The following is a 24,659-nucleotide window of genomic DNA, read 5'->3' as shown; positions in this document are numbered from 1 at the left end:
GGTTTTATGGTCTTGATCAGGTCATGAGTGGTGGGAAAAAGGAGGAGCTATGCTAACCTTCATGTAATTATTTCTTCCCAGCAATAAAGAATGACACTGAGAGAAAGTTTTGCTACCAACAGCTTCCAGTAACTTTGAGACTAATATACACCATTTTCCAGGTATATTTTTTGAGATATTTAAATGTTTGATGTGTTAGCATTGCTATATTAGATAACTCAGTAGTAACCATGTGGTTCTTTGTGTAGGAAATGGCGAAGTTTGAAGAGCCAGACATTCTTTTTAATATGCTCAATTGCCTGAAGATTCTCTGTCTACATGGAGAGTGTTTATACATTGCTAGAAAAGACCATCCTCAATTTTTAGCCTACATTCAGGATCATATGTTGATTGCAAGGTATGTCTTCCTAGCAGCTTTTTGTTGCTGTTGTTGTTGTTGTTTATATTTTAGGCTTTAGCTGTGAAAATCAAAGTTAGGACAAGATTTACCAACTCATTTGGGCCATTTCTCTTAGCCAGGACAGGCTAATTGCCTATGGGAATAACTTTTATTTCTTTTACTGAGTCTAATGTTTAAGTATGTCAACATGAGGAATAGTAATTTTCTTTGCTAGACACTGTAGAAATAGAAAAAGCAAAAATAAGGATTATTTGGTCATCAGTTGTTGGGTGGCTTAAGAGTATAGTGTCCCCTAGGAAAATGTCAACAGGTACTAAGTCATTATTTACATAGTATCATCTAGTACAATATTAATACGAAAGACTTGCTCAATTTCTTTCTTGAAATAAAACTGCTAATAGACATTAAAAAATCTCTCCACATTTTTGTCTGATAAAGTATTTTTAGAGACTGCTGAAGTATTTTGAGAAAAATAGTAAAATATCGCCCTGGATATATATAGAGTTTTTCTTCCTGAGAAGACAATGACTTAAAATAGCTGTTAGAGTCTTCCTAGAAGTAAGTCAGAAAAATATTATCCTCGTTTAACTGTAAGAGAATGAGGTGATGAGAAGAAAGAAGAGGTTGGCTTAGGTTAACTTGGTGACAAAACCAACTTGAGGCTCTATCTGTCTTTGCACTCATTTTGTTCCTTTGTTCATTCATTCATTCAACAGATATTATTGGGGGTTTGCTATAAATGTTATTATTCTAGGCACTTTGGGAATTTGCAATCTAGTTTGGAAGGGGGTGAATGCTATTTATACAGAAGGTGACCACATAATTTATTCTTCACATTGTTAACTTTTGAGAGTGAAGAAGGGGTGATCTTCATAATAACCTTAAACAATTAGTATTAATGTAGACCAAGATCTTGGATAAACTAAGATACTTGGTCACCCTGTGTATACGTGAGTCACTGTCAATCCGAGGGATGTGTGATGGATGACTGTTTTGTATAGTTCGGAGGTGGGAGAGGTCATTTCTGGAGGACTAGAGAAGGTCTCAGGAGCGGATACCATTTGGACGGGCATTGAGAGGATGATAAAATTTTAACAGGTGGACATTTGAGATGGGCAGGACATTTTGTTGAAAGTGAGAATGTCAAGAGTAAACATGGCAGAGTTGGAGGGACAAGAAGTAAGTAGGGCATACTTAGGTGATAGCAAGGTTTTATTTTTTGCCACATGGGATGATCTTAGGGGAGTAATGGAAAATGTAGCTGGAGAAGTAGGTTGGGGCCCAAGTGTAAAGGGCCTCAAAGATAGGGACTTCTCTTAATGATGTTTGGAGACCTATGGAAGATCTTGTAACAATAAACAGGGTCAAAGTTGTACTTTAATAGCATGAGTAAGGAGAAAGAGAGACCCTTAGGGACCACCCACATTTAAGGGAGCGCAAAGAACATGTTGTAAGGGCTTTGGGAATGTCAAGGTGTAACACAGAAGTTTCTTCTGAAAAGTTTATTAGAAAAGTAAGGGAGAGATCAGATATTTAGAGGGGAAAAGGAGTGGATGTCAAGGATTTTTAGGATAAAGATCTGAAAATATTTATGGTCAGTGCAAGGGATCAGAGGAAGGGGAGTAGCTGGTAGAGCCAGGTCCTGGAAGGCAAGACTGTGTGATCAGGAACAAAGGGTGGGTGGAAGAGAGGAGGGATGCTCTTTTCTTTGAAAGGAGATATATTTTGGGGAAAAGAGAAATTAAGTGTCAAGGGGAACTCATTACTGAACCTTAAGAGTAGTGTGTCCTGATGTCTTTTCCTGAGAGGTAGGAGGATAGAGATTAGGTTGGGAGCTCAAGGAACATGGAAAAAAGTATGGGATAAGCTCATGGAGGAAAGCAGTAGGGTGTTGACAAGAAGTAATTGAAGAATGGCCAGCTTCAGCATCAAGCTGAACTTAGCTAGTACCAGTTTGTGGTGGACCAAGTTAGTAGGAATTAGTAGGACCAAGTTGGTTCCGGGGTCTGGGAGTGGAGGGGCAATGTGGGTTTATTCAGGAGTAGGGATTTGTGATTTGATTATGGTGGAAGTCAAGGGGATGAGAAATTTTGGAGTGAGGAAATGGTTGACTCTGAGATCCAGTCTAAGATGGGAGGCAAATGAAATCAGAAGAGGATTGATGTTTGGGAGAAGAGTATGAAAAGGAGGGAAAAGAAGTCTTAGTCATGATTGGGAATATTTTGGATGGGGACACTGTTCAACCCAGTACAGAAGCATAGAATGGGAAAAGTGGGAGTCTCCAGAAGTTTCCTCATGATAAAATGGGAATTCTACATGTGGAACGGGAGGAGCTGGTGGAAGGGTAGACCTAGCTGACCTGGATGTGGGGCAGAGTAGGACTGATCTGAACAGATGGATGACCAAGTCCAGGCAAAAACCATGAAGGAGTAGGCTTGGGAGTTAGGCAGAAGCTCTGTTCATTCCGTGAGAGTGGGACTACTAAGTAGGCCAACTTTTGTTGTTAAAACAGCCCCTACAGGGGGCGCCAGGGTGGCCTAGTTGGTTGAGTGTCCGACTCTTGATTTCGGCTCAGGTCATGATCTCAGGGTCTTGAGATCGAGCCCCGAGTCTGGCTCCTCACTGAGCATAGAGCCTGCTTGACATTCTCTCTCTCTGTTCCTCTGCCCTTCCCCCCACTCTCTAAACAAACAAACAAAATAACAAACAAATGCAGTCTCTACAGGACAGTTACCCAGGCCAAAGGGATTACTGGTGCTGTGGGATCTCTGGCTCAGCCTTTGGGCTACATAGCCCAGGTTTTTCCTCAAAGTACCACTCTGACACAAAAGCCATGATGAACAATGTAGAGATCTGTGGAAAAGGACACTATCTTCCTGATTTCTTCCTGATTTCAAACAACGCTGCTGTAGAGCAAGCAGCGTTGTTTGAAATCAGGAAGAAATCAGGAAGATAGTGGGAAAGATATGGGAAAGCCATAGGGGACTGGGGAGATCCAGGCTTTTTTGTCACCGGGGTGGTTTTCTAGCAGTGCTGCATATGGTTTCCTTCCTTCAACTACCTTGATCAGCCTGGGTTTTGTGTTCACTCTTATGATAAGGAAGGGGAGGACCTTGACTGACAGCCCTGCTAGTTGGTGGAGAGGCTGTTCTTAATAGAAATAGAGTTGTTCTTTGCTAGAATAAAGAGGAAAGGCTGCTGGGCAGGCAAAGCTCTCAGATATTTACTAAAAGAAAAATTAAAAAAAATTACTCTTCACCCCACCATCTTAACAGAACTAATATCAATTTTGTATATTTTTAAGTCATTGCTCATTTATATATGGGAATTTCTAATATATAATTTTTATTTTTATGTTAAAATGTAGTATTAAGTATTGTTTTTCTGTGCTGTTACATAAAAGTAATTTCTTTAAAAAAAATGAACAGAACAGATTTAGGAAAGTTTTATCAGAGGTTTATAGGCTTGTGGATGACTAATTTCACCAAAAGCATCCTTACCAGCTGCCTGTTAACTACATTTCCCATAAACTGAGGTAATTGTGTTTGTTTTCTAGAAAGGTTATCTTAACTGTAACCACTTTGCTTATTGCTCTCTCAGCCTGTGGAGAGTCGTCAAATCTGAGTTCTCCCAACTATCTTCATTGGCGGTTCCTCTGCTTCTCCATGCTTTGTCACTTCCTCATGGTGCTGACATCTTCTGGACAATCATAAATGGCAATTTCAACAGCAAAGACTGGAAGATGAGGTTTGAAGCAGGTACCTCTGTATTAGCTTAAAAATTCTCGGGGGGGGGGGCGGGGTCACAAGGTAAACCAGATGTCCAGCCATGATGTCTCTTGTTGACCTTCCTTTCTTTTTAAATTTTCTTTTAAAGATTTTATTTATATATTTATTTATTCATTTAGAGGGAGAGAAGGAGAGCATGCATGCAAGTGGGGAGACACAGGGAGGAAGAGAGAGAATCTCAAGCAGACTCTTCCCTGAGCACAGAGCCTGATGCAGGGCTTGATCTCATGACCCTGAGATCATGACCTGAGCCAAAATCAAGAGTTGGACCCTCAACCAACTGAGCCAACCAGGTGGCCCTCCTCCTTTCTTTTTAAAGAGTACTGCCTTCCTTGATGGTGTTCTTTAGTGATTCTGCTTAACTGAGCTTCCTTTATAATAACATTGTGCTGAGTGGTCCTCAGGTAGGATGACCCTGTTCAGGTTTGCCTAGGATAGTCCTAGTTTATGCCTGTTGTCCAGGTGTATTTATTAATTGTCCGCTTGTTTACTCTCAAATGGATTCTGGCTTGAATGATAAATTATACAGTCAACATGATACATGATATTATGTAGTCAATATAATATATAATACGACATGATACACTAGGTTACTTGTGTCAAAGTAACTGGGAATGTTCCTTAAACAGGCAGATGGTTGGGCCCCATTCCTAGACCTACTGAATTAGAATCTTAGGGGGTAGGGTCAGGAATGGACATTTTTAACAAGGTCTCCAGGTAATTCAGTGAAGTTTGAGGATCTCTGCTGTTAGCCCCTTTCCACTGAAGTATCAGGGTTGAAGTGTGGGGCAGTGATTGGTATGATTTCCTGGTGCTGAGAATGGCAAGTTCTCAGAGGAATATGGTAAGGAAGGAACTTGGACATGTTCTCTTAGCCTCACATTGGCTGCCTTCACTGTCACCCGAGTCTGCTAGGACTCCCATTCTTGGGAGCAGCAAGCAGGGCCCTCAATGCCATGGTGTGCCTTATCAGAATGGTTCTGTGTGTTTCAGTGTCTCCAAAATTTGGCAAAGAAATGGAAATTCCATTAGGTCAGTTAACTACTACACATTCACTAATATGTAGCCCCCTCAAAGAGTTCTTACTTTTTAATGCCCCGGGAACCCCTGGGGCTGGTTTATAGGATAACAGCTGACATTGTAGACAATTAGAGTAACATTTCCTGGCCCTGGGCCACCTGGTATTAGCAACATTTTACAACTATTTAAATACAAATAAAGCAGATAAATATTTGTGCTCTTTCATTCCAGTTTAAGGATTAGATTTTTCTGAATTCCAGCTCTGATGATGTCACTTTTCCATTCAAAAAGGCATGGAGAATAAAGTTCAAAGTTCTTACACAGACAGTCAAAGCCTTTCCCGGTCTGACTGCGAGTGTTTGCAGCCTCATTTCCCGCTCTTCTTTCTGACATTCCGTCGCAACTTCCCCGTTGTTTCCTGCCTCCCTCAGCCTTGTCTTGGCCACTCTGCTCTCCATCTGAAATCCTCTTTTCTTCAAGGTCCATTCACAGACCCCCTCCATCCGATCTACCTTCCAATGCCACCAGTGAGTTCCACATTTGTGGTTCCCTCAATGGAAAATTATTTCTTTGTCCCTTGGTCTCCTTGGCATTTTATTTGCACCTCATTAGTGGTATCTATAGCTCTTTAGATTGTTTGTTATAGTCGTATCTGTCTTATTTCTTTAGTCGACTTGCCTTTTAAGCCAAGACTTGGGGATGATTCATATATTCGTGTGCGTAGGTTGCTCAGGTTGTAACAGAATACTACAGGCTGGGGGGGCTTAAACAACAGACATTTATTTTTTTCACAGTTCTGGATTCTGGGAAGTCTAAGATCAAGGTGCCAGGAACATCTGGTTCCTCAGTGAGGGTGTTCTTCCTGTCTTGTACATGACTGCCTCCTCTCTGTGTCCCCGCATGGCAGAGAGAAAGTTAGAGAGCTCTGGTGCCCTTCCTCTTCTTATAAGGATACAAATCCCATCATGGGGGGTCCTACCTCATGACTTCATTTAAACCTGATTATCTCCCAAAGTCCCCACCTCTGAATGCCATCACATTGGGGGTCAGGGCTTCAACATACGGATTTTGGCAGAGGGGAGAGGAACACAAACACGGAGTCCTTAACAATTCATTTTTCCACTTACTTCCATCCTCCTTCAAGTATCTAGGATAGTTTCTTAGTTTTATTTACACACACACACACACACACACACACACACACACATATGTGTATTATATACATATATATCTTAAGTATGTATTTTCAATATCTATAAATATATTTTTAAGTATGTATTTTTAAAATAAGTGAATTGGTGAATAAGTGAAAATAAGTGCAATATTATATGTACTAGGCACCATGGGACCAATAAAAGGAAGTATAAGAGCAGGGGCCCGCTCTCAAGAAGATACTCATTTAATTGATGAAACCAAATATAAACATGTAAGAGGTTAAGAAATTAAAACTATAAATATGATTCAAGACCACAAAAGAAGATATGTCATATAGCTATATATGAGCATACAAATGTCTTACGTAAATGAACAGGATGTAAATGAGAGTATTTTTGCAGGAGTGCATGGGACCGAAAGGCCGCTCTAGGTCAGAGTAGACTTTTACAGAACAGGTAGAATTTCAGCAGCAGATTCTTTAAGGATGATAGAAAATCAATAAGCAGAGAGGAACAGAAAGAATATTCTAGGCTGCTGGAATAGCTTAAGCGAAGTACTGAAATGTTTTATTTTCATGGCTCTGTATTTCTTCACTAGCTACTTTAACTTTTTATAAAGCCATGTTTTAAGAGTACCTGGAATCATTTAACAGAGATTTGCAGAATAATTACAAATCCCTCCCTGACTGACTTACAGAGTTGGGTGGGGGATGGGTGAAATAGGTGATGGGGATTAATGCACACACCTGCATGATGAGCACTGAGTAATGTATGGAATTGTTGAATCACTGTATTATACACATCAATCTAATATAACACTGCATGTTAACTATACTGGAATTAAAATAAATAACTTAATTAGGGACACCTAGGTGGTTCAGTCAGTTAAGCATCTGCTTTCAGCTCAGGTCATAATCCCAGAGTCCTGGGATCCAGCCCTGAGTTGGGCTCCCTGCTTAGCAGGGAGTCTGCTCTTCCCTCTGCCCCTCTCCCTGCTCTCATGCTTTTTCTCTCTCTCGCTCACTCTCTGTCAAATAAATAAGTAAAATCTTTTTTAAAAATTTAACTATGGGGCACCTGGGTGACTCAGTTAAGAATCTGCTTTTGGCTCAGGTCATGATCTCAAGGTCCTGGGATTGAGCCCCACATTGAGCTCCCTGCTTGGTGGGGAGTCTGCTTCTCTCTCTCCCTCCACCCGTTCCCACGCTTGTGCTCTTTCTCTCACTTGCTCTCTCTCTCAAATAAATAAATAAAATCTTTAAAAAATTAATAAAAAAGAAATCCTATCAAGTAAGCATGCATCTATTGCATATAAAAAATATGTGGCTGCCCTAGCCCTAGGAAGTCTGTTTGTTGTCACTTCACATCATGACATACTAAGAGTGCAGTAGGGGGTCCAGAATCTAAAGCCAGGTCTGGTGGGCACCTCCTGTCTCCCTGTGTGGTCCACAGAAGGGCCTATGGAATGGACAAAGAAATGAGCATGGAGGCATTTTGAATAGTTTGAAGTGTGATTTGAATTAAACAATGAGGAAGAACATAAAACAAAAAAAAAGACAACCCACTGTTAAATCAAGGCTGCCCAGCAGAAAAGTACTGCCCTAGGTAGAAACGGTCTCTGTCACACAGATGAAATGGAACATTCAAGAAGGTGGCATTAGAATTTCCTTTTGGTTTCTCAAAACAGGGTGTGGGAGCCCCAGAGTTGACTTTTTCTTTGTGGGTTCAGTTCTTGCCTAAGTAAGTGTCCATTTTTTTGTTCTCTGCCTTTTACGCTGCAGTGGAAAAAGTGGCTGTAATTTGTAGATTTTTGGATATTCACTCAGTGACCAAAAACCACCTGCTGAAGTACTCCCTGGCGCATGCCTTTTGCTGCTTTCTGACAGCTGTGGAGGACGTCAACCCAGCAGTGGCTACCAGGGCCGGTCTCCTGCTTGACACCATAAAGAGGCCAGCATTGCAGGTGACGTCCCTCAGATGTGTGTTGTCTGTTCCGCGGATGGTGTTCTGCTCTACTAAACACATATAGTACTGATGATGAGGACAGCAAGAACAGTGGGAACTTTTAAATGGGGGAAAACATCCCAGAAGCACACCTTATTAAAGACCTGTTTTTATTTCTTAGTACTTTCTTTTCAGTCTTTGTCCATATGGTGATACCGGTTATGACAGAGACAGTAATTGTATACCTCTCTTTTTGTGTGGCAGATTTTTGAGCTAGGCTGGTTTAATTTATAATATTTTGTTGGCTCCTAGGCTGGGAGCTTTTGTCATTAGAGGCTAGATACTAAGAGAAATCATCTCTGCGATGAATTATAGTATAAATCAAAGCAAGACCTGAGAAGGCAAATATGCCTACCAAAATGGAAGTCAAAGGAACATGAAATACGAGACCTAGAGAGAGTTGCTTATTTATTTTATTTGTCACCTTTATTTTATAATTGAAGAAACCAAGTCTCGGAGAGGTAATGTGACTCTTCAAAGGACACAGAGTGAGTTATTGGAAGAACCGAGAGGCTAGAACCTCCAAAGTACTTATCTCTTGATTTCCCACATTGGCACCCTGTTTATTACTATATCATTATAATTAAAACTAATAATAATGGCAAGAGCTAAAATTTGTCAAACAGATACTGCCTGTCCAGGACAGTGTATTAAGTGTCTCATCATCCACTGTCTCATTTAATCCCCATGATAACCTTGTGGGTTCCCATTTTATAGATAGAGAAGCCGAGGGTTGGAAAGGGTAGGTGACTTTCCCAGGGTCACGTGGCTAGTACATGGCAGAGCAGACTCAGGTTCTGAGTCATAATGAAGTCCACGTTCTTAATTGTATCTGTGTCTATTCACTGCTTCCTGTAAAAGAGACCAAGAAGAAAGTGCAGGATCTGAAAAATTCAGAGGTTATCCTGACTGTGGACCCACACCCTCCCTTATAAAAATTCCCAGTTGTCTTCTGGGATGCTCCTTCTCTGTTGGTCTTAAGAAGACTAGGTAGTCTTCCAGGCCAGGGCCTGGGATGTCGGAGGACCTCAGGAGAGGAGAATTGAATGAGTTGATAGAATGCTTGGATGAATTATGGTTTTTAAGTTTCATTCAGTTTAGGAAAGGGGGAATGGTAAGCAGAGTCATATACTGGAGAAATGGATGCTCAATCTAGTCCAACTTGATTTTTTAAGATTCTGTGTGCCACTCACATTCCAAGAAGACAAAATGAGTTTACTTTCTTTTAGAACCATGGCATTTAGCATTGAAAGGGAATTAGAAAACCATATTGTGTATTCTAAAATGTAGCTTTGGAAGTATGCTTCTTTTAATAGAAACTACAGATGGTGAAAAAAGAAACATTGGTTTGAGAGCATTTGGATTAAGTGGTTATTAATGAATGCATCTGAAAACCAATAACATACATTTAGTTTAGATTTCTGAACTAAAATTCAAGATATATTGTACAATTGGGAGAAGTTCCTCTCCTGCATTTTATTTCTACCAAACTTGCAATCAAAGAAGATTTCAGTTGGATTCTTCTACATTATATGTATGGATTGAGGAAGTTTTGTCTTGTTTCACTGACTTTGCTTAGTGTATTTGCTTTGAGGTAACTTAGATGTTTACTTCTGACTTAAACTTTCTTCCCCCCTTTGCTCCAGGGTCTGTGTCTCTGTCTCGATTTCCAGTTCGATACTGTGGTTAAAGACAGACCCACAATACTGAGCAAACTTTTACTTCTGCATTTTCTTAAGCAAGATATTCCTGCCTTGAGCTGGGAGTTCTTTGTCAACAGATTTGAGACACTTTCTTTGGAAGCTCAGCTACATTTGGATTGTAACAAAGAATTTCCCTTTCCTACAAGTAAGCAAAACAAAGAACTTGCTTTAAACAGTCATAGTTCCTATTCTTATATCTGCTATAAGCAGACCATACTCTACATGTAGCTTAATTTCCCTTTATGGAGGATGCTCTGACTTCATGAACTCAGCTTATTAAATATTTATTGAGTAACTCTGTAGTAATCCATAGATCAACTAGTTTCTGGCATTCCAAAAGCAAAACTCTTCGCAGTTCCTTGAGGACCTATGATAACCATTTGTACTGTGTGTTCCTTAAATATGATTCAGTTCTCATGTTTACAGTGTTTGTGAGCAATTTTGTGAGATATATCTGCACCTTGCAAATTCATTCTTGCATGCTTATTAGTTACCTACAGCTCTAAATAGATGGGAAAAGTGGGTCACTCAACTATGTATTCAGTGATAATAAAAAAAAAATTAGACATTAATCTTATGGTCTAAGCAGAAAATCAGAGGCAATAGTCATGACAGGCGGTAGCTACAACTTTTTATATAAGACTCACCATGAATGAGAGGTGAATGATTCCTGTGTCCATGAAAGATGTGTTTTAATCCTGAAAATATACACAGATGGATTATTTCAAACTTGTGCTACACAGCCCCTTAAAGAAAATAATGTCTGATTCCTTTTGCAAAGCTATCACTGCCGTAAGGACCAACGTCGCTAACCTCAGTGACGCAGCACTGTGGAAGATCAAGAGGGCTCGTTTTGCAAGGAACCGCCAGAAGAGTGTGCGTTCTCTGAGAGACAGCGTGAAGGGGCCCGTGGAATCCAAGAGGGCGCTCTCCCTCCCCGAGACCTTGACCTCCAAAATTCGTTGAGTATCTTCTTCCCTCCTTCCTTTAAATCTGTTTAATGTCTTTCTGAGGCTGCCTTGTCTTGTTGAATGTTCATAGAGAGTAGCATATTTAGCCAACTGAGCTCCTTCAATAGGTTTGGGCTTCAGATTCCCTAGAGGGTCACCCCAAGAACGTCAGTGCTCTGTGGGGGCTTCTTCCAGTTTGTGGGTGAAGCAAAGCCCTGGTCCAGCAGTAGATTGTTTTGCAACGCAGAAGGCAGCAAATCCACTGATGCTTGGCCAGAAACATAGAAGCAGCATCTGCTCCCGGGTCCTAGGAGAGGAAGGTGTGCACCACCAGCCTTGTAACCTAAGAGCTTCCTGAAAAAGACTGGGACAGGTCAGACCCATGGCAGCTGAGGTGGTAGAGTGGAAGTTTGGAGTGCATTTGCTTTTCATGTATGATGGAGACAGCCAAACAAGCTCCCAGACAAACCAAAAATAATGGTTGCTTTTGAAAAGGAAAAACCGGGCTGAGGAGAAGTTGAATTTCTGTGCAGCTTCACTGGATAATTTATAAATAAAAATAAACTTCATCACCAATTTAAAAAAAAGACCATATATACTTGTTTTATAAAGGTCTTTCTTTATATTGCACTTTGAAAGAGAACGCAATTTTCCCTAAATTACCAGATGACTAAATGAACTCTAATGATTAGCAATGGCTCATGAATGACAAATAATTAAATATTCATAACTAAATCACCATACTAGTGAATGAGTATATTTAAATATGGTACTAACGTTTGTAAAATTTATCTAGTGATTTAATTTTTAAATAACTGCTGTGAAATTCATAACATAACACCCTAAAACATACTTCTTACCCTGTTGGAAGTGGAAAGTTTTCCTTTTTTTCATTGACATTTATTAAAAGACAGCCTTATATAACATAATCATTTTTAATCACAAGTATGATTTGATTTTTTTTAATCACATTTTTCTCTATTTTATGATAAGCAATGAAAATGTGGTATTGTGAACTTTGGAAGAAGTCAATGAAAGCCCTTCAAGGAATCAATAGCTCAGTTTTTCAGGGAGCAAAGATTATAGCAGGTGGCCATTTAAGAATAACCTGTAGGAGCCTAGGCCCCAGGGAAGCCTGAATCAGATCCTAGAAACCAATATCTAGATTAAATAAATTACAATTTCTATGGATTTCCCAGCTCTTTTATAACTTAACCAGCCACTTTGGGATATCAAGTTTACTTATTGTTCCTTCTTGTTAAATGATTCACATGACAATTTTGAAGATTAAGAATTGAAGTAACACTGAAGGATGTTCTTGAGATTCACATAAAAACCACAAAGCTTTTGTGATGCAAACATCTTTTGTGCCATGTTAATTACAAGGAGGAAAACTAAACTTAAACCTGCCCCTACTATCCAGTGAGTTAGCACTGAGTGTATTTTCTAGGCTCAAGTTGTTTTTAATGCTTATTTAAATAGAGTTGTTGTTGATTTTTAAGCTATGAGGTTGACCAGGCATGAGCAGTCTGCTCCAGCTCTCGGTGGGACACCCGAACAGACACCAGGTGGGTACTTCTGACGTGGAAGGGCTGTGTGCAAGTGTCTATCCCAGGTGGACAAGGTAAAGAATGCAGTGTCTCTCACTGGACCAGAGTGCTATATTTAGGATTTGCAAACTTGAAGGGTCTTACCCCAGATGCTCAAGCGTTTGAGCCCCTGACCTAGCAATTCTTTCGATCTTAATATGGGCAGATGACTTTTGATCCCATTAACTTTTGGTCCAGTAAGAGGTATCATGTTACCTGAATATGCACTTTTCCCCAGAGAGCCAATATGACTAGAACTATACATAGTACTTATATTTGTATGTGTATTTACACATAGAAATATTATGTTCATATATATCCGCTATAGGAAAAACATACATTTCATTGATATTTTCAAAGGTTATACATTTGAGCCACCGTCATTCACTCATCCCCGTAGCCATTCTTGATTCTTTGCAACTCTATATGCATTTCTGTCTCTCAGAGAAAGGAGGATTTCGATTGCTTGGAGGACCGTAGGATCATATTTGGCTCGGTACAGTGTAACTACTGTTCGATGTCCCATGAGAGAATGTAGTTTATCAGGAAGGATCCTAAGGGTTGAAGGGACACTGGCAAGGTTATTACAGCCTGAATGTTATCTGCACAAATGGTGCTGTGTGAAGGGTCTGAATAGCTGTTTATTTGTCAAAAACAAACTTGGTAACTGCCACCTGTGTATCATGATATAGAACATTTGGTTTTTCATCTAAGAAGAGTTTTAAGAATGGCCTCAGAAGGAGAATTTCAACTAAGGAGGCTTTCAAGGCCATGTATGCTAAGTGTTACAAACATGACACCAGAAAGACAGGCAGTTTGGGGTGGGAGTGGGGGGAAGAGAGAGCCCCAAAGATTATGAATGCCAATGGCGGGTGTTGGTCAAAATGTATTTTCTGTTTTAAAATTGTCAAGAAAGAAGGAAAGCAAACCCTCGGCCAAGGCCCCCTGCCTTGTTTTCTGCATCACTCGGGGCCTCAACTGTACTGGGATTAAAAAAAGAGTAAAAGTAAGAACTTCTGATCCTGAGCTCCATTACAATGTGAAATCCATCCAGGTCCCCTTCAGTGAAGTCTTTTTGAGATGAATCTTAAGCAATTTCATAAATTATTTTTATTTTACCCCATCTTTTCTTTTTGTCTTAAGGCTTAGTTGAATTAATTATTCAATTAAAGTCTTTAATTATTCTTATTACCCATTTTCACAATCCAAAAGAGTCCTCTCACATCTCTTTGGGAAAACAGATACATATGTTTCCTGATGTTAAAAAAAAAAAAAAGCTTTTAGGCTCTACTTGTCCCACCAAAGGTGACCAGATAGAAACGGGGCAGATAATAGCATTGTTTATATTAAATATAATGCTAAAGCTTCTGGAAAGATAATTTACACAACACCACTATAATAAAAACTTGCTTAGATTTGGAAACAGCTGGCTAAGCTTATAAGGCCCTTTTGAACCAGTTTCTCATTTTTGCATTATTATTTACTAGACAGTATATTTTTAAACTTGTGAACAAAGACATGCCAGGGTAATCCTAAGATTGTACAGGATGGCATGGAAGCTGAAGGACTTGCTATTTACCGAACATACTTTTTTTTGGTGCAAGTCTTGAGCTTCTCTGTGCAAGACCTCTTATTGATTGGGCCCAAAATAAAGCCTGTGCCCTGTAATTATGCCACAAGAGTTCATTTTAATTGCTGTTTAGGCTGAGCTTTTTTTGGCATTGGATTTACAACGGCTGGCTTTCTGTTCTTAGCTTTTGCCTATTACCTATAGCAAATTTTGTATCAAAAATACACTTGGAGAGAAGGTATATTCCACAAGGCTAGGGAAGAGCTGCATTCCTTTATGACTTTCATGAGTCAATCAAAGACCTTTGCTCGTGTGAATGAAATTCATAGGACATTACAGCTGGAATATTAGAGATGTGTTAACATTCTCATTTTACAGAAGAGGAACCTGAAGTTCCCAGAAAGGAACATGTTTCACAAGCTTGTTGGTGACAGATCTGGGTCTCAAGCCCAGGCATCTTGATCTCTTGTGCAAAGCATGCGTGGTGAATGCCAATAAGAGCTCAGCATCTTTATTTAATCCTAATTGATGAAATAGACAGCTTCACCTGCTAATTTGAAATTGGTATAATTATAATTATTTATAAGGTATCTTTTCACCAATTTTCTGAAAACTAGGAATTATGTTTGGTGATTCAGAATACCTGTTGAATATTAATTGAGTATAAAATAGCAGTTTTGATAGGTTTTCATAGCACAACACTGAAAAACTGGTATCCATCCCACGTGGTCACAGGGAACTTAATTGTGTCTTGTTCCTCATCCCCTGGAATGAATAATTAAACAATGGTAGGTATATGATAATAAGAATAACAACACTTCATGTATGTATAGTACCTCTCTGTCTATTAAGAATATTTTTAATACAAATAATCTAATTTTGATTTCACAATGACTCTGGATATATATAAAGTATTATTATGATTTTTTTTGCTTTACATATGGACAGGAAAACTGAGGTCCTGAGGGATTAATTAATTCTGCTTAGATACTTTGCTCAAGATCACTTAAAACTAACTAGTTGGGGACTAATGCTTGAGCCCAGCAGACTTGATTTCCACTATAACTACCTCCTGATGCATTGGTATTAGGGGGTTCCTGCTCTGTGGCACATGAAGACACCAGTCTGGTTATAGAGCTAACCTGGGCATTCATGTCTGCTATAGTGTGCCTTAAGGTCATGAGCATCCATACCAAGAGACTTCCCATTTAAGACCCACAGATGGATCTAGAAGTGTCCTAATCCCTAAAGCAACATGGATACCCTCAATTCTACTCCAGCCTGCAGAGAAATCTTGAGATCTCTTGGTCTGAATTTGTATCAAGAGAAGGTGTCCAGTGCTAGGGAGCATTGGTAAAACTTTCTTGTATGGCCCTCTCCCATCACCCCCATACCCCCTGTTAGTGTCCCAGCATAAAACCCCAAATTACTTCTCTTTGGGCTCTCTCTTTCTTTCTAGAGGTGGTTAACAACTCACATCCTTCACTGACTTGCAAAATGCCCGTTGATCATTAAGACCCCGTAACTCAAAGAGAACAGTTACTTAATGGGAGTGCCCTTGTTGGAAAGAATAGTTTCGGGAAATGGCAGTTTCTATTGAACTAACATTTACTGGGCACCTTCAATACTAGGAAATATGAAGAATGCAAAGATACATCGGAAATTTTTATATTCTCCACTTGCTTATATATAGTCAAGGAAGGAAAATAAAGCGTGAACTCTCATCTCGAGTGATTGCGCCTGTGCCACGGGATGGTTCCCATCAGGTGCAGCGGGAGGAGAGTTGGGGGCAAGAGACAGTCTGGTGGAGAGGCGACTTTCCAGCCAGGCCTTGACTGGTGGGTAGGATGGAAAGGCCTGGATGTGGGATAGGAAGAGGCAAAGGCAGGGCTGGGGAGCATAGGACAGTATGGAGTTAGTCACTGGCCCCAACTTTGCAGCCCTTCTGCTGTGTGCACACACAACACACCTGCTGTGAAGTTGGGTTAATGGGCTAGGGAGATCAGTGAGGTGGTGTAATTAGAACTAGCAACGTAAGGCGAACTCATTTATAGTGCTTGATCATTGGCTTCTCTGGAACAAATGCAGAGGAAGCTCATGGAAGGGGTGCTTCCTCCCTCTACCTGATTGTCACTTGTTGGTTTGACAGAGGGCTCAGGGAGTCAGCTTACACAGAGGAATATACCCTATTTCCTTGCTGTTTGGGGACCTCATCACTTTTTCCTCCTGTATAGAAGAAATATTTACCTGAGATATTTATTTGAATTCAGTGTACTTAGACACTTATGAATAATAAGCATCAAGTATATGTCAAACACTGCCCCATATTCGTGAGGGATATAAAAATGGGTAAAACATAGCATTCACCTTCAAGCAGCCTTTGTTCTCCTAGGGGAAATCGGCAAGTGAGTAAATAAATTCTGCCTTGCAATTTGCCCCATTTTAGGAAACGGTAAAGGAAATTTTCCTCCATTCTTCCCTCCCGTCCTTCCTCTCTTCATGTCTTTGGGGATTTGCAGTGGTTAGAGATCACACCCAGTCGCTGAGAGGAGAGTGGGCGTAGGTAGGAAGAATGGCTTCTGGGAACCAGATTCACAGGATGAGATTGGCTGGGGGTGGGGATGCTGGGAAGATGTATCACTCTGAGCAAGACACAAAGGTGGGAAAGTGTTAGCTATGTTCTGAGAGTTAAGAGTAGCCCAGCTTGTAAGAATGTTGAGCATCTGGGGTAAAATAATAAGAGAAAAGTCTGGAAAAGCAGATCCTGATCCTGCCTGGTTTCCAATCATCAAATAAATAAAATTGTATGACACTTTGGAGTTTCAATCAGTTGACCCCTGTGGGTACCGATTGTGATGTACAATCACAGTGTGATGTACACTGTACCTCCCTGTGGACAGATGGTGATGGACCCATTCCATGATTACGTTAGGGTAGGAATCACTCTGCCTCATGATTCTAAAGATGCTTACAGTTTTCTTTAGAGAAATGATAAAATCAAAAATTTTAACAAGTTAAATATCTGTGGTTAAAACATAGAGGAATTTCATAGGCTAGAATTCAAAACTAGAATTCAAAAGTGTTTTAATTGGCACATCTTAGAGAAAATATCATAGGCATTCAGTTTTAAAATGGAAATTTCATACCCTTTGTAGATAACTAAAACAGTAATATTGTCTTTATTAATAAAGAAAATTCTCATTTTTCTAAGCTAATTTTTCTTAGGGATTTGAAAGAAAGAAAATAGACAAGGCATAGACTTGCAAAGCCCACAACTGGAGGAGTAAATTTTTGGAATGAAGTTGTTTTTCACTTTATGCAAAAGGTCTCATCAGCTAGTTCTTTTTTTTCCAGTACATTTAATGTTTTGTTAAAGATCACTCATTATTGCCCATTCAGGGAAAACAAAGAAAGGAACAGCAAACTTAAAGCTATGTTAACAGTGAAGATCAGCGAAGATGTATTTCAAATGAAAATAGGGCATTCGCGAAATGGTACTTAATCATTAGGAAACTATGATTTGTTGGGAAAAGTTAGGTTACACACTTTATCTTATTTTATTTATTTATTTTTTTGAGAGTGGGGGGCAAACAGAGGGAGAGAGAGAGAGAATCTCAAGTAGGCTCCACGCTCAGTGCAGAGCCTGATACAGGACTCAATCTCAGGACACTGAGGTTATGACCTGAGCCGAAATCAAGAGTCGGATGCTTAGCTGACTGAGCCACGTAGATGCCCCAGGTTATACACTTTTTAAATGAACATCTACTTGCATTGGGAAGAGGAATTTTGAAATATTTAAAGATGAAGTCTGATGATTTATTTTCTAGACCTGAACTAGGATAGAATGAAATGGGGAGCCAGTGTCTTAGTTGGGCCTTGTTTGGAGCTCCCTTTGTTCTGTATTGAGGCCCCCGGATTCTCCGGGCTATAAAATAAAGGTGCAGCTCCTTCCCAAATGCTCCCCATTTTTAACATGGGGACTTTGGAGTTGAGCCTGTCTGAACTTGGAGGTGGTTGAGCAGGACGGTGCTGCAAGGTGTGTTAAACCTTGCCCCTCAGAGTGGAAACAAATTGAGGAATGAAGCTATATTTTAACAGCCATCCCTTGCTGCTGCAGTAACTTTGAATCCTGCAAGGAGCCTGCATTCTCACACGTGTCACATTCTCGGCCCAGGCTTGCCCAAAGCAATAACTCCTTCTACTTGTAAAATAATACTCTGGAGAAGAAAGACATCAAGAATAAGTATTTCTCAGTACTGGAAAGATAGTTCTCTAAACTGTTTTTTTTTTTTAAGATTTTATTTATTTATTTGACAGAGAGAGACACAGTGAGAGAAGGAACATAAGCAGGGAGAGTGGGAGAGGGAGAAGCAGGCTTCCCACTGAGCAAGGAGCCTGATGTGGGGCTCGATCCCATTAACTGTTTTTTAATTTTATTTTATGAGAATTTACGTAGCTATTGCTTTTAGCCTGATCTTCTATTCCAAACATTTAATTTAATTATAATATACAGCAGGGCTTCACATTTCTGGCCTCTTGGTGAAATAGGGTGTTCCACATAAATTGACTTTTCTCCTGGTGGCTGATGCATGCCTCATAAGTGACGATATTAACAATTTATTGATCACTGTCATCGATGCATGTAAGACACTGTAATAAACAAGTCCTTAGCTTTTATTTGAATGATTTTGGGTGAAAGCTTCTCTAGAGTACATTGCACACATTTACTCTTCATACACAGACTCCAGGAGACAGAAAATGTTAATGTCCTAGCATCATATTGAAATTTATTGGACGATTTCCCCTAAATGAGAGACTGTTAGACTTAGTTGACTCTGTTGCTCTTCACCCATGGTCAGTGATCCCTTCTGAGTATATCACTTTTGAACAGACGAATGTTATTCTGAGCATCTGGGGTGAACTAGACAGCCAAGCTGGTTACCTCACATGCCGTTCGAAACTAGTAAGTTCTGAATTTGACATTACCTTCATGCCACCTCTCCAGAGTTGCCCTTGAGACAGCTAATTTCCACAGTCCCCTAGAAGCATTTCTTCTATCCCGCTTCTCTTGGCTCTGTCCTGAAAGATTGGGATTTTGCCAAATTAGTTGAGTTAATGGATATAAATTACTATGTATCTCCTCCTGTATCCTTCATGCCATAATTATATGACATTATATGATATAGGCTATGACATTATATGATACAGGACATGACATGATCACGGTTTGGTTTATAATGTTTGGTAAGCAAAGCCTGTCATTGTTTAGCAGAAATTTTCCTTGCAGGGTGAGAGATGAGAACCCTGAGTGTGTCATCTAAACCACCAAACAAAAACCTTGCTTTCCATTTAGAAATGCTGATGTTGCTTGTCCAAGAAGGGACAAAGATGCAAAGGGTATTTTGAATAAGCCCCCAAACATAAACATAGAAGAGCAAATCTCGCCCTTCCTTCACCAAAAGTCCTAAACTAAACCAGATCAGAAGAGGCAGAAAAACAAGCAGAGACAAGGTATAGTTTCTGACTTTGACAAATAACAGAAAGTCAAAGTCAGGGAGCTGCTCCAATACAATTATTTGTTAGGTTACGAGTAAGTCAAGGGCTAAGGTATTTTTTTTCTTTCAATGTAAACTTTCAGCTCACCTTCATGTGGTATTTTTCTGTTTTTTAAAAGCTCATGCTTCTTTCTTTCTGTCTGTCCCCTCCCTTACATGTTTCTCATTACATACAGCAGGACTTGATGTGCTATTTATAATTTTGACTATATCCTTCATAGAGTACCCACTGCTAATATCTCAGGATTTGGAAAAGAAAACTTTACATTTTTTTTCCACCAGTTGATTTATGAACATAACGGAATTGAGATAATAATTTTTTTAAAGATTTTATTTATTTATTTGAGAGAGAGAGAGTGAGAGCACAAGCAGGGGGAGTGGCAGGCAGAGGGAGAGGGAGAAGCAAGCTCCCTGCTGAGTGGGGAGCCCAGTGCGGGGCTCGATCCCAGGACCCTGGGATCATGACCTGAGCCGAAGGCAGATGCTTAACCGACTGAGCCACCCAGATGCCCCCAAATTGAGATAATAATTTAAGCAAAAGAACTTAGTAGATGCTTTTGTGCTCAGTGGATGTTAGAATATTATTTTTTGTGGTTATTTTTATGTGCTTATTTGACAAAGCTGGAAGAGAAACTTCTCTTTATCATTGAAGATAAAACTTTGCCAAGATATTTAAAAAAATCGCGAAATATAGTTTATTTAGGTATTTTTCTTGCCGTTCAAAGAGAACCTTGCTTTATAGTGCCTTATTTTTATTTCTATTCCCTTATTCCTCCAAAATTACCTGGTTGTTGATGAACACAATAACTTTCACCCCTGGACTAATGCTTTGCTGAATAGGCCATATTTTGCCTTTATGTTGGTCCAGAACAGACCCTTTAAATATTTAGTGGAAGCAGAAGGCATGGTGCTTTATCAATAAGTGATATTTCCTTGTGAACGTCCTTGTGAGGGAGCCACCCAGTGATGGCCTTTCTTGTACTGACAGGACAACAATCTCCTGAGAATGACAACACCATCAAGGACCTGCTCCCAGAAGATGCTGGGATCGACCACCAGACCGTTCACCAGCTGATTACAGTGCTCATGAAGTTCATGGCCAAGGATGAGAGCAGCGCTGAGTCAGACATCAGCAGCGCGAAGGCCTTCAACACGGTCAAGCGGCACCTGTACGTCTTACTCGGCTATGACCAACAGGAAGGCTGTTTCATGATTGCACCTCAAAAAATGCGCCTGTCAACTTGCTTTAATGCATTTATTGCAGGAATTGCCCAAGTAAGTGTAAGCTTTCAAGAGTCATACCGTTAAGGTTTTAGTAGAAGCAAGTCATTAAATTCCATTTAGCCAACATCGGATCTGTGTAGAGGTTTGTGCGAGTGGCTTTATTAGGCAGGGGTATGTGGAAGGGAATATAAGATGAGTAAGACTAATAGGGAGTATAGGATTTTTGGGGTAGGAGGTGGGAGTAAAATATACCTAACATAAAGTTTACCATTTTAACCAATTTTTTAAAACTTTTTATTTATTCATGAGAGTCAGAGAGAGAGAGAGAGAGAGAGAGGCAGAGGCAGAGGCAGAGGGAGAAGCAGGCTCCCTGCCTAGCAGGGAGCCCGATGCGGGACTCGATCCCAGGACTCCGGGATCATGACCTGAGCCGAAGGCAGACGCTTAACCATCTGAGCCACCCAGGCGCCCCATTTTAACCATTTTTAAGTATGTAATTCAGTAGCATTAAGTATATCCACATTATTATGTAATCGGAAGCATTTTCCATCTCTAGAACTTTTTCATTATCCTAAACTGAAACTCTATCCATTAAACAATAAGGGAGTGTAGAATTTTTGTTTATGGGTTTTTAAAAAAATCTCTTATCCTTTTTGACTTCAAGTGGAGAGTTGAGTTAATTGTACAACTTTCTTCCTGTCACATTATCATCATTGGCTTTTTCCATGTTTGTCTGCTACTCCCAACTACTGTAGTTTATACCATGGCGTACATTTACCATGCTTTAACTATCCATTGCCCCAGTGATGAACACTCATATTGGTTGCTTCCAGCTTCTTACCACTCCAGACAGCTCAGCAATGAACATCCTGCATATGCACTTTATCTACCACTATGAGAATTCCTTTGAGATATATATGCAAGAGGAGAATTAATGGATTATTGGGTTTCTGTATGTCTAACTTTACCCGTCTGTAAAGGGTGTAGAACTTGGGGCTACAGAGAAATTGATATGAATTTCAACTCTGCCAGTGTTATTATCTGTTGTGGGCTTAAGTATCCTCTGCTTCTTTGCTTATTGGTAACAGATTTTTGTTTTGAAAGATTAGAGATAACATATTACTGAGCACTTAATCAGTGCCTGTCTCGTGGGAGGAGCTCAGTGATGGTTACTGTTATCAATTTGCTGAAGTAGATTGTAATATAATGAACACAGATTAGCAAAGTAGGAGCAATATGTACATAGTAGTCTTTTTTTTTTTAGATTTTTATTTATTTATTTGACAGAGCGAGAGACACAGCGAGAGAGAGAACACAAGCAGGGGGAGTGGGCGAGGGAGAAGCAGGCCTCCTGCGGAGCAGGGAGCCCGATGCAGGGCTCGATCCCAGGACCCTGGGACCATGACCCGAGCCAAAGGCAGACGCTTAACGACTGAGCCACCCAGGCGCCCCTACATAGTAGTCTTTTGCTGATGCTGGTAACTAGATGGAGCACCACTAATACTCAGTTGCTTGTGATGAAGAGAGGACGCACCATTTCAGATACCAAACTTCCCTCCTTCCTCCTTTCTTTCCTCACTTCTCTCTTTCTGTATTTACATTATGCATATTTATTTAATAAAGCCAGAAATTAAATACAAATCTCCACGAAACCCACAAAATAAGTGACTAACATTTCGGTGTTTGTATGTTATTGCTGGCTCCAAATTTATTACATTCATATATACATATATATAGGTATATGTGTGTGCACACATTTTCTGTAGTAATGGGATCATATTATACATATTGATAAATACGTGTAACCTTTTTTAAACCTAAAATTGATTATGAAGTCGATATCTTGTAAATAAATTTGTATCATATCCCATTTAATGGCTACATAGTATCCTACTGTCATACAAATAATCTTTCATTTAACTTATATTGTTGAACATGGAGGCTATTTTCAATTTGGGGTGACGATAAGGCTGGATATTTTTATGTATACATCTTGGAACAGGTGTCTGATTTTTTCCTTAGGATACATTTAATTTCTTTACTGTAGGCTAAGTACTTTTCCTTACTTCTGAATAGATATTGCTAAATTGCCCTCCCAAAAGGCTGTGTTGAGTAATACTCTTGCCAGTAGCGTCTGAGAATGCCCATTTTCCTCAGTGATTACCAATAGTAGGTGTTTTCATTGATTCTAGTTTAATTCTAGTTAATAGTTTAGTTGAACATTTTAATAAATAAGGCATTATTCTCCATAGATAATTTAGCAGATACATCAAATAATTAGATAATTAAGTGGATAAAGTGATTTTAATTTGCAAGTTTCTTCTATTTCTTGTAAGGTTTAACTTCCCCCTTTAGGGTCACTGGCCATTACTGTTAACATTTTGTGAGATGCCTTTTTAAATATTTTGCCTGTTGTTTTGATGGGTCACATATTCCTTTAGGCTTTTGGGTGTTCTTTATAGTTTTCCTTCAGTTATTAATATTTTTCCTCTTTCAGGTTATGGACTATAACATTAACTTGGGAAAACACCTTCTCCCCTTGGTGGTTCAGGTGCTCAAATACTGCTCTTGTCCTCAACTACGGCATTATTTCCAACAGCCACCTCGTTGCTCCCTCTGGTCCCTAAAACCTCACATCCGGCAGATGTGGTTGAAGGCGTTGCTTGTCATCCTTTACAAGGTGAGTTGCGACGGTCACTCCTTTTTAGGCTAGAATGATTCTCTTAGAGAGGAGAACGCTTGAGGGATTTAAATTGAGAATTTCGTAGGATAGTAATTTGACCTTCAGGGGACAAATCATATGTTCAACTCGTGTTTAGAAATAAAGAGCCATTGGAATATCGACGGCAAGGGAGACCATACCAGCATATATGCTACAAATGTTTAAAACAAAAAACGATGAGTTGTAGGAGATTGAGATCAACAATCTGTTTGTGCTCAGCATCTCCTATTTTATCTGTGTATGAATTATTATCTCAGAAAGCGAGGAAGATATTTAAAATTGTATTCATCTGCCAGATTTTTATGCCAGGTAATTTTCTTGAAAGGAATTGTAACTGTGATCTGGCACGCCTTGCCATCCATGGTTTGGTGCAAGAGGAAGGGACTAGGGTCCCTTGTCCCGATAATGCCACGATAAAAATTTCTGGTTTTGCTTCTCTGTATATTTCTCTTTATCTCCCAGAAATACTGAGAAAAGCATCTAGCAAGATCACGTGGAAAAACTTACCCTTTTAAATAACCGTTTATATTTTTCTCCCTCCATTTTATTGAGCAGTATCCATATCGGGACTGTGATATCAGCAAGGTCCTGCTGCATCTGATTCACATAACAGTCAATACACTCAATGCACAGTATCATAGCTGCAAGCCCCAGGCCACGGCAGGACCTTTGTACAGTGACAACAGTAACATAAGCAGATACAGCGAAAAAGAAAAAGGTACTTTACATATCTCAATTCTATCCCGACCTTAGCTTAAGTATGTAATACATTTCTGGACAGTGTTTTCCTTAGGAGATAGTGGAGTGCCCCTGGATACCATTCTGGAATCAAAAAATCACCTACTGCTTCATTAATGTTCCAACTTTCCCATGAATGTCGCCGCTTTAATTCTTTAAATGAACATTCGAGAGAAATAGTTGATATGCTTCTGAAGCCCATTTCATAAGAAATGTTTTATAAAAAAAATGGTCTGCTGTTT

At 39.7% G+C, this 24,659-nt stretch overlaps 1 protein-coding gene across 2 annotated transcripts in view; it reads left to right on the top strand.

Moving 5' to 3' along the window:
* UNC79 (unc-79 homolog, NALCN channel complex subunit) overlaps window positions 1–24,659 on the top strand; it is a 194,234-nt gene that overhangs the window by 90,069 nt on the left and 79,506 nt on the right. For both annotated transcript variants that reach the window (XM_035728283.1, XM_035728282.1), the window contains exons 18-26: window positions 82–161; window positions 249–397; window positions 4,001–4,158; window positions 8,144–8,325; window positions 10,013–10,214; window positions 10,851–11,030; window positions 20,722–21,008; window positions 23,455–23,637; window positions 24,235–24,397. In XM_035728283.1, the coding sequence (XP_035584176.1) occupies window positions 82–161; window positions 249–397; window positions 4,001–4,158; window positions 8,144–8,325; window positions 10,013–10,214; window positions 10,851–11,030; window positions 20,722–21,008; window positions 23,455–23,637; window positions 24,235–24,397 (1,584 nt within the window). The remainder of the gene's footprint in view (window positions 1–81; window positions 162–248; window positions 398–4,000; window positions 4,159–8,143; window positions 8,326–10,012; window positions 10,215–10,850; window positions 11,031–20,721; window positions 21,009–23,454; window positions 23,638–24,234; window positions 24,398–24,659) is intronic.

Source organism: Zalophus californianus, chromosome 6 (assembly GCF_009762305.2).
Source record: "Zalophus californianus isolate mZalCal1 chromosome 6, mZalCal1.pri.v2, whole genome shotgun sequence".
Lineage (NCBI taxonomy): Eukaryota > Metazoa > Chordata > Mammalia > Carnivora > Otariidae > Zalophus > Zalophus californianus.
Note: the sequence above shows the minus strand (reverse complement) of the source record. Positions and strands in the feature narration are given on the sequence as shown.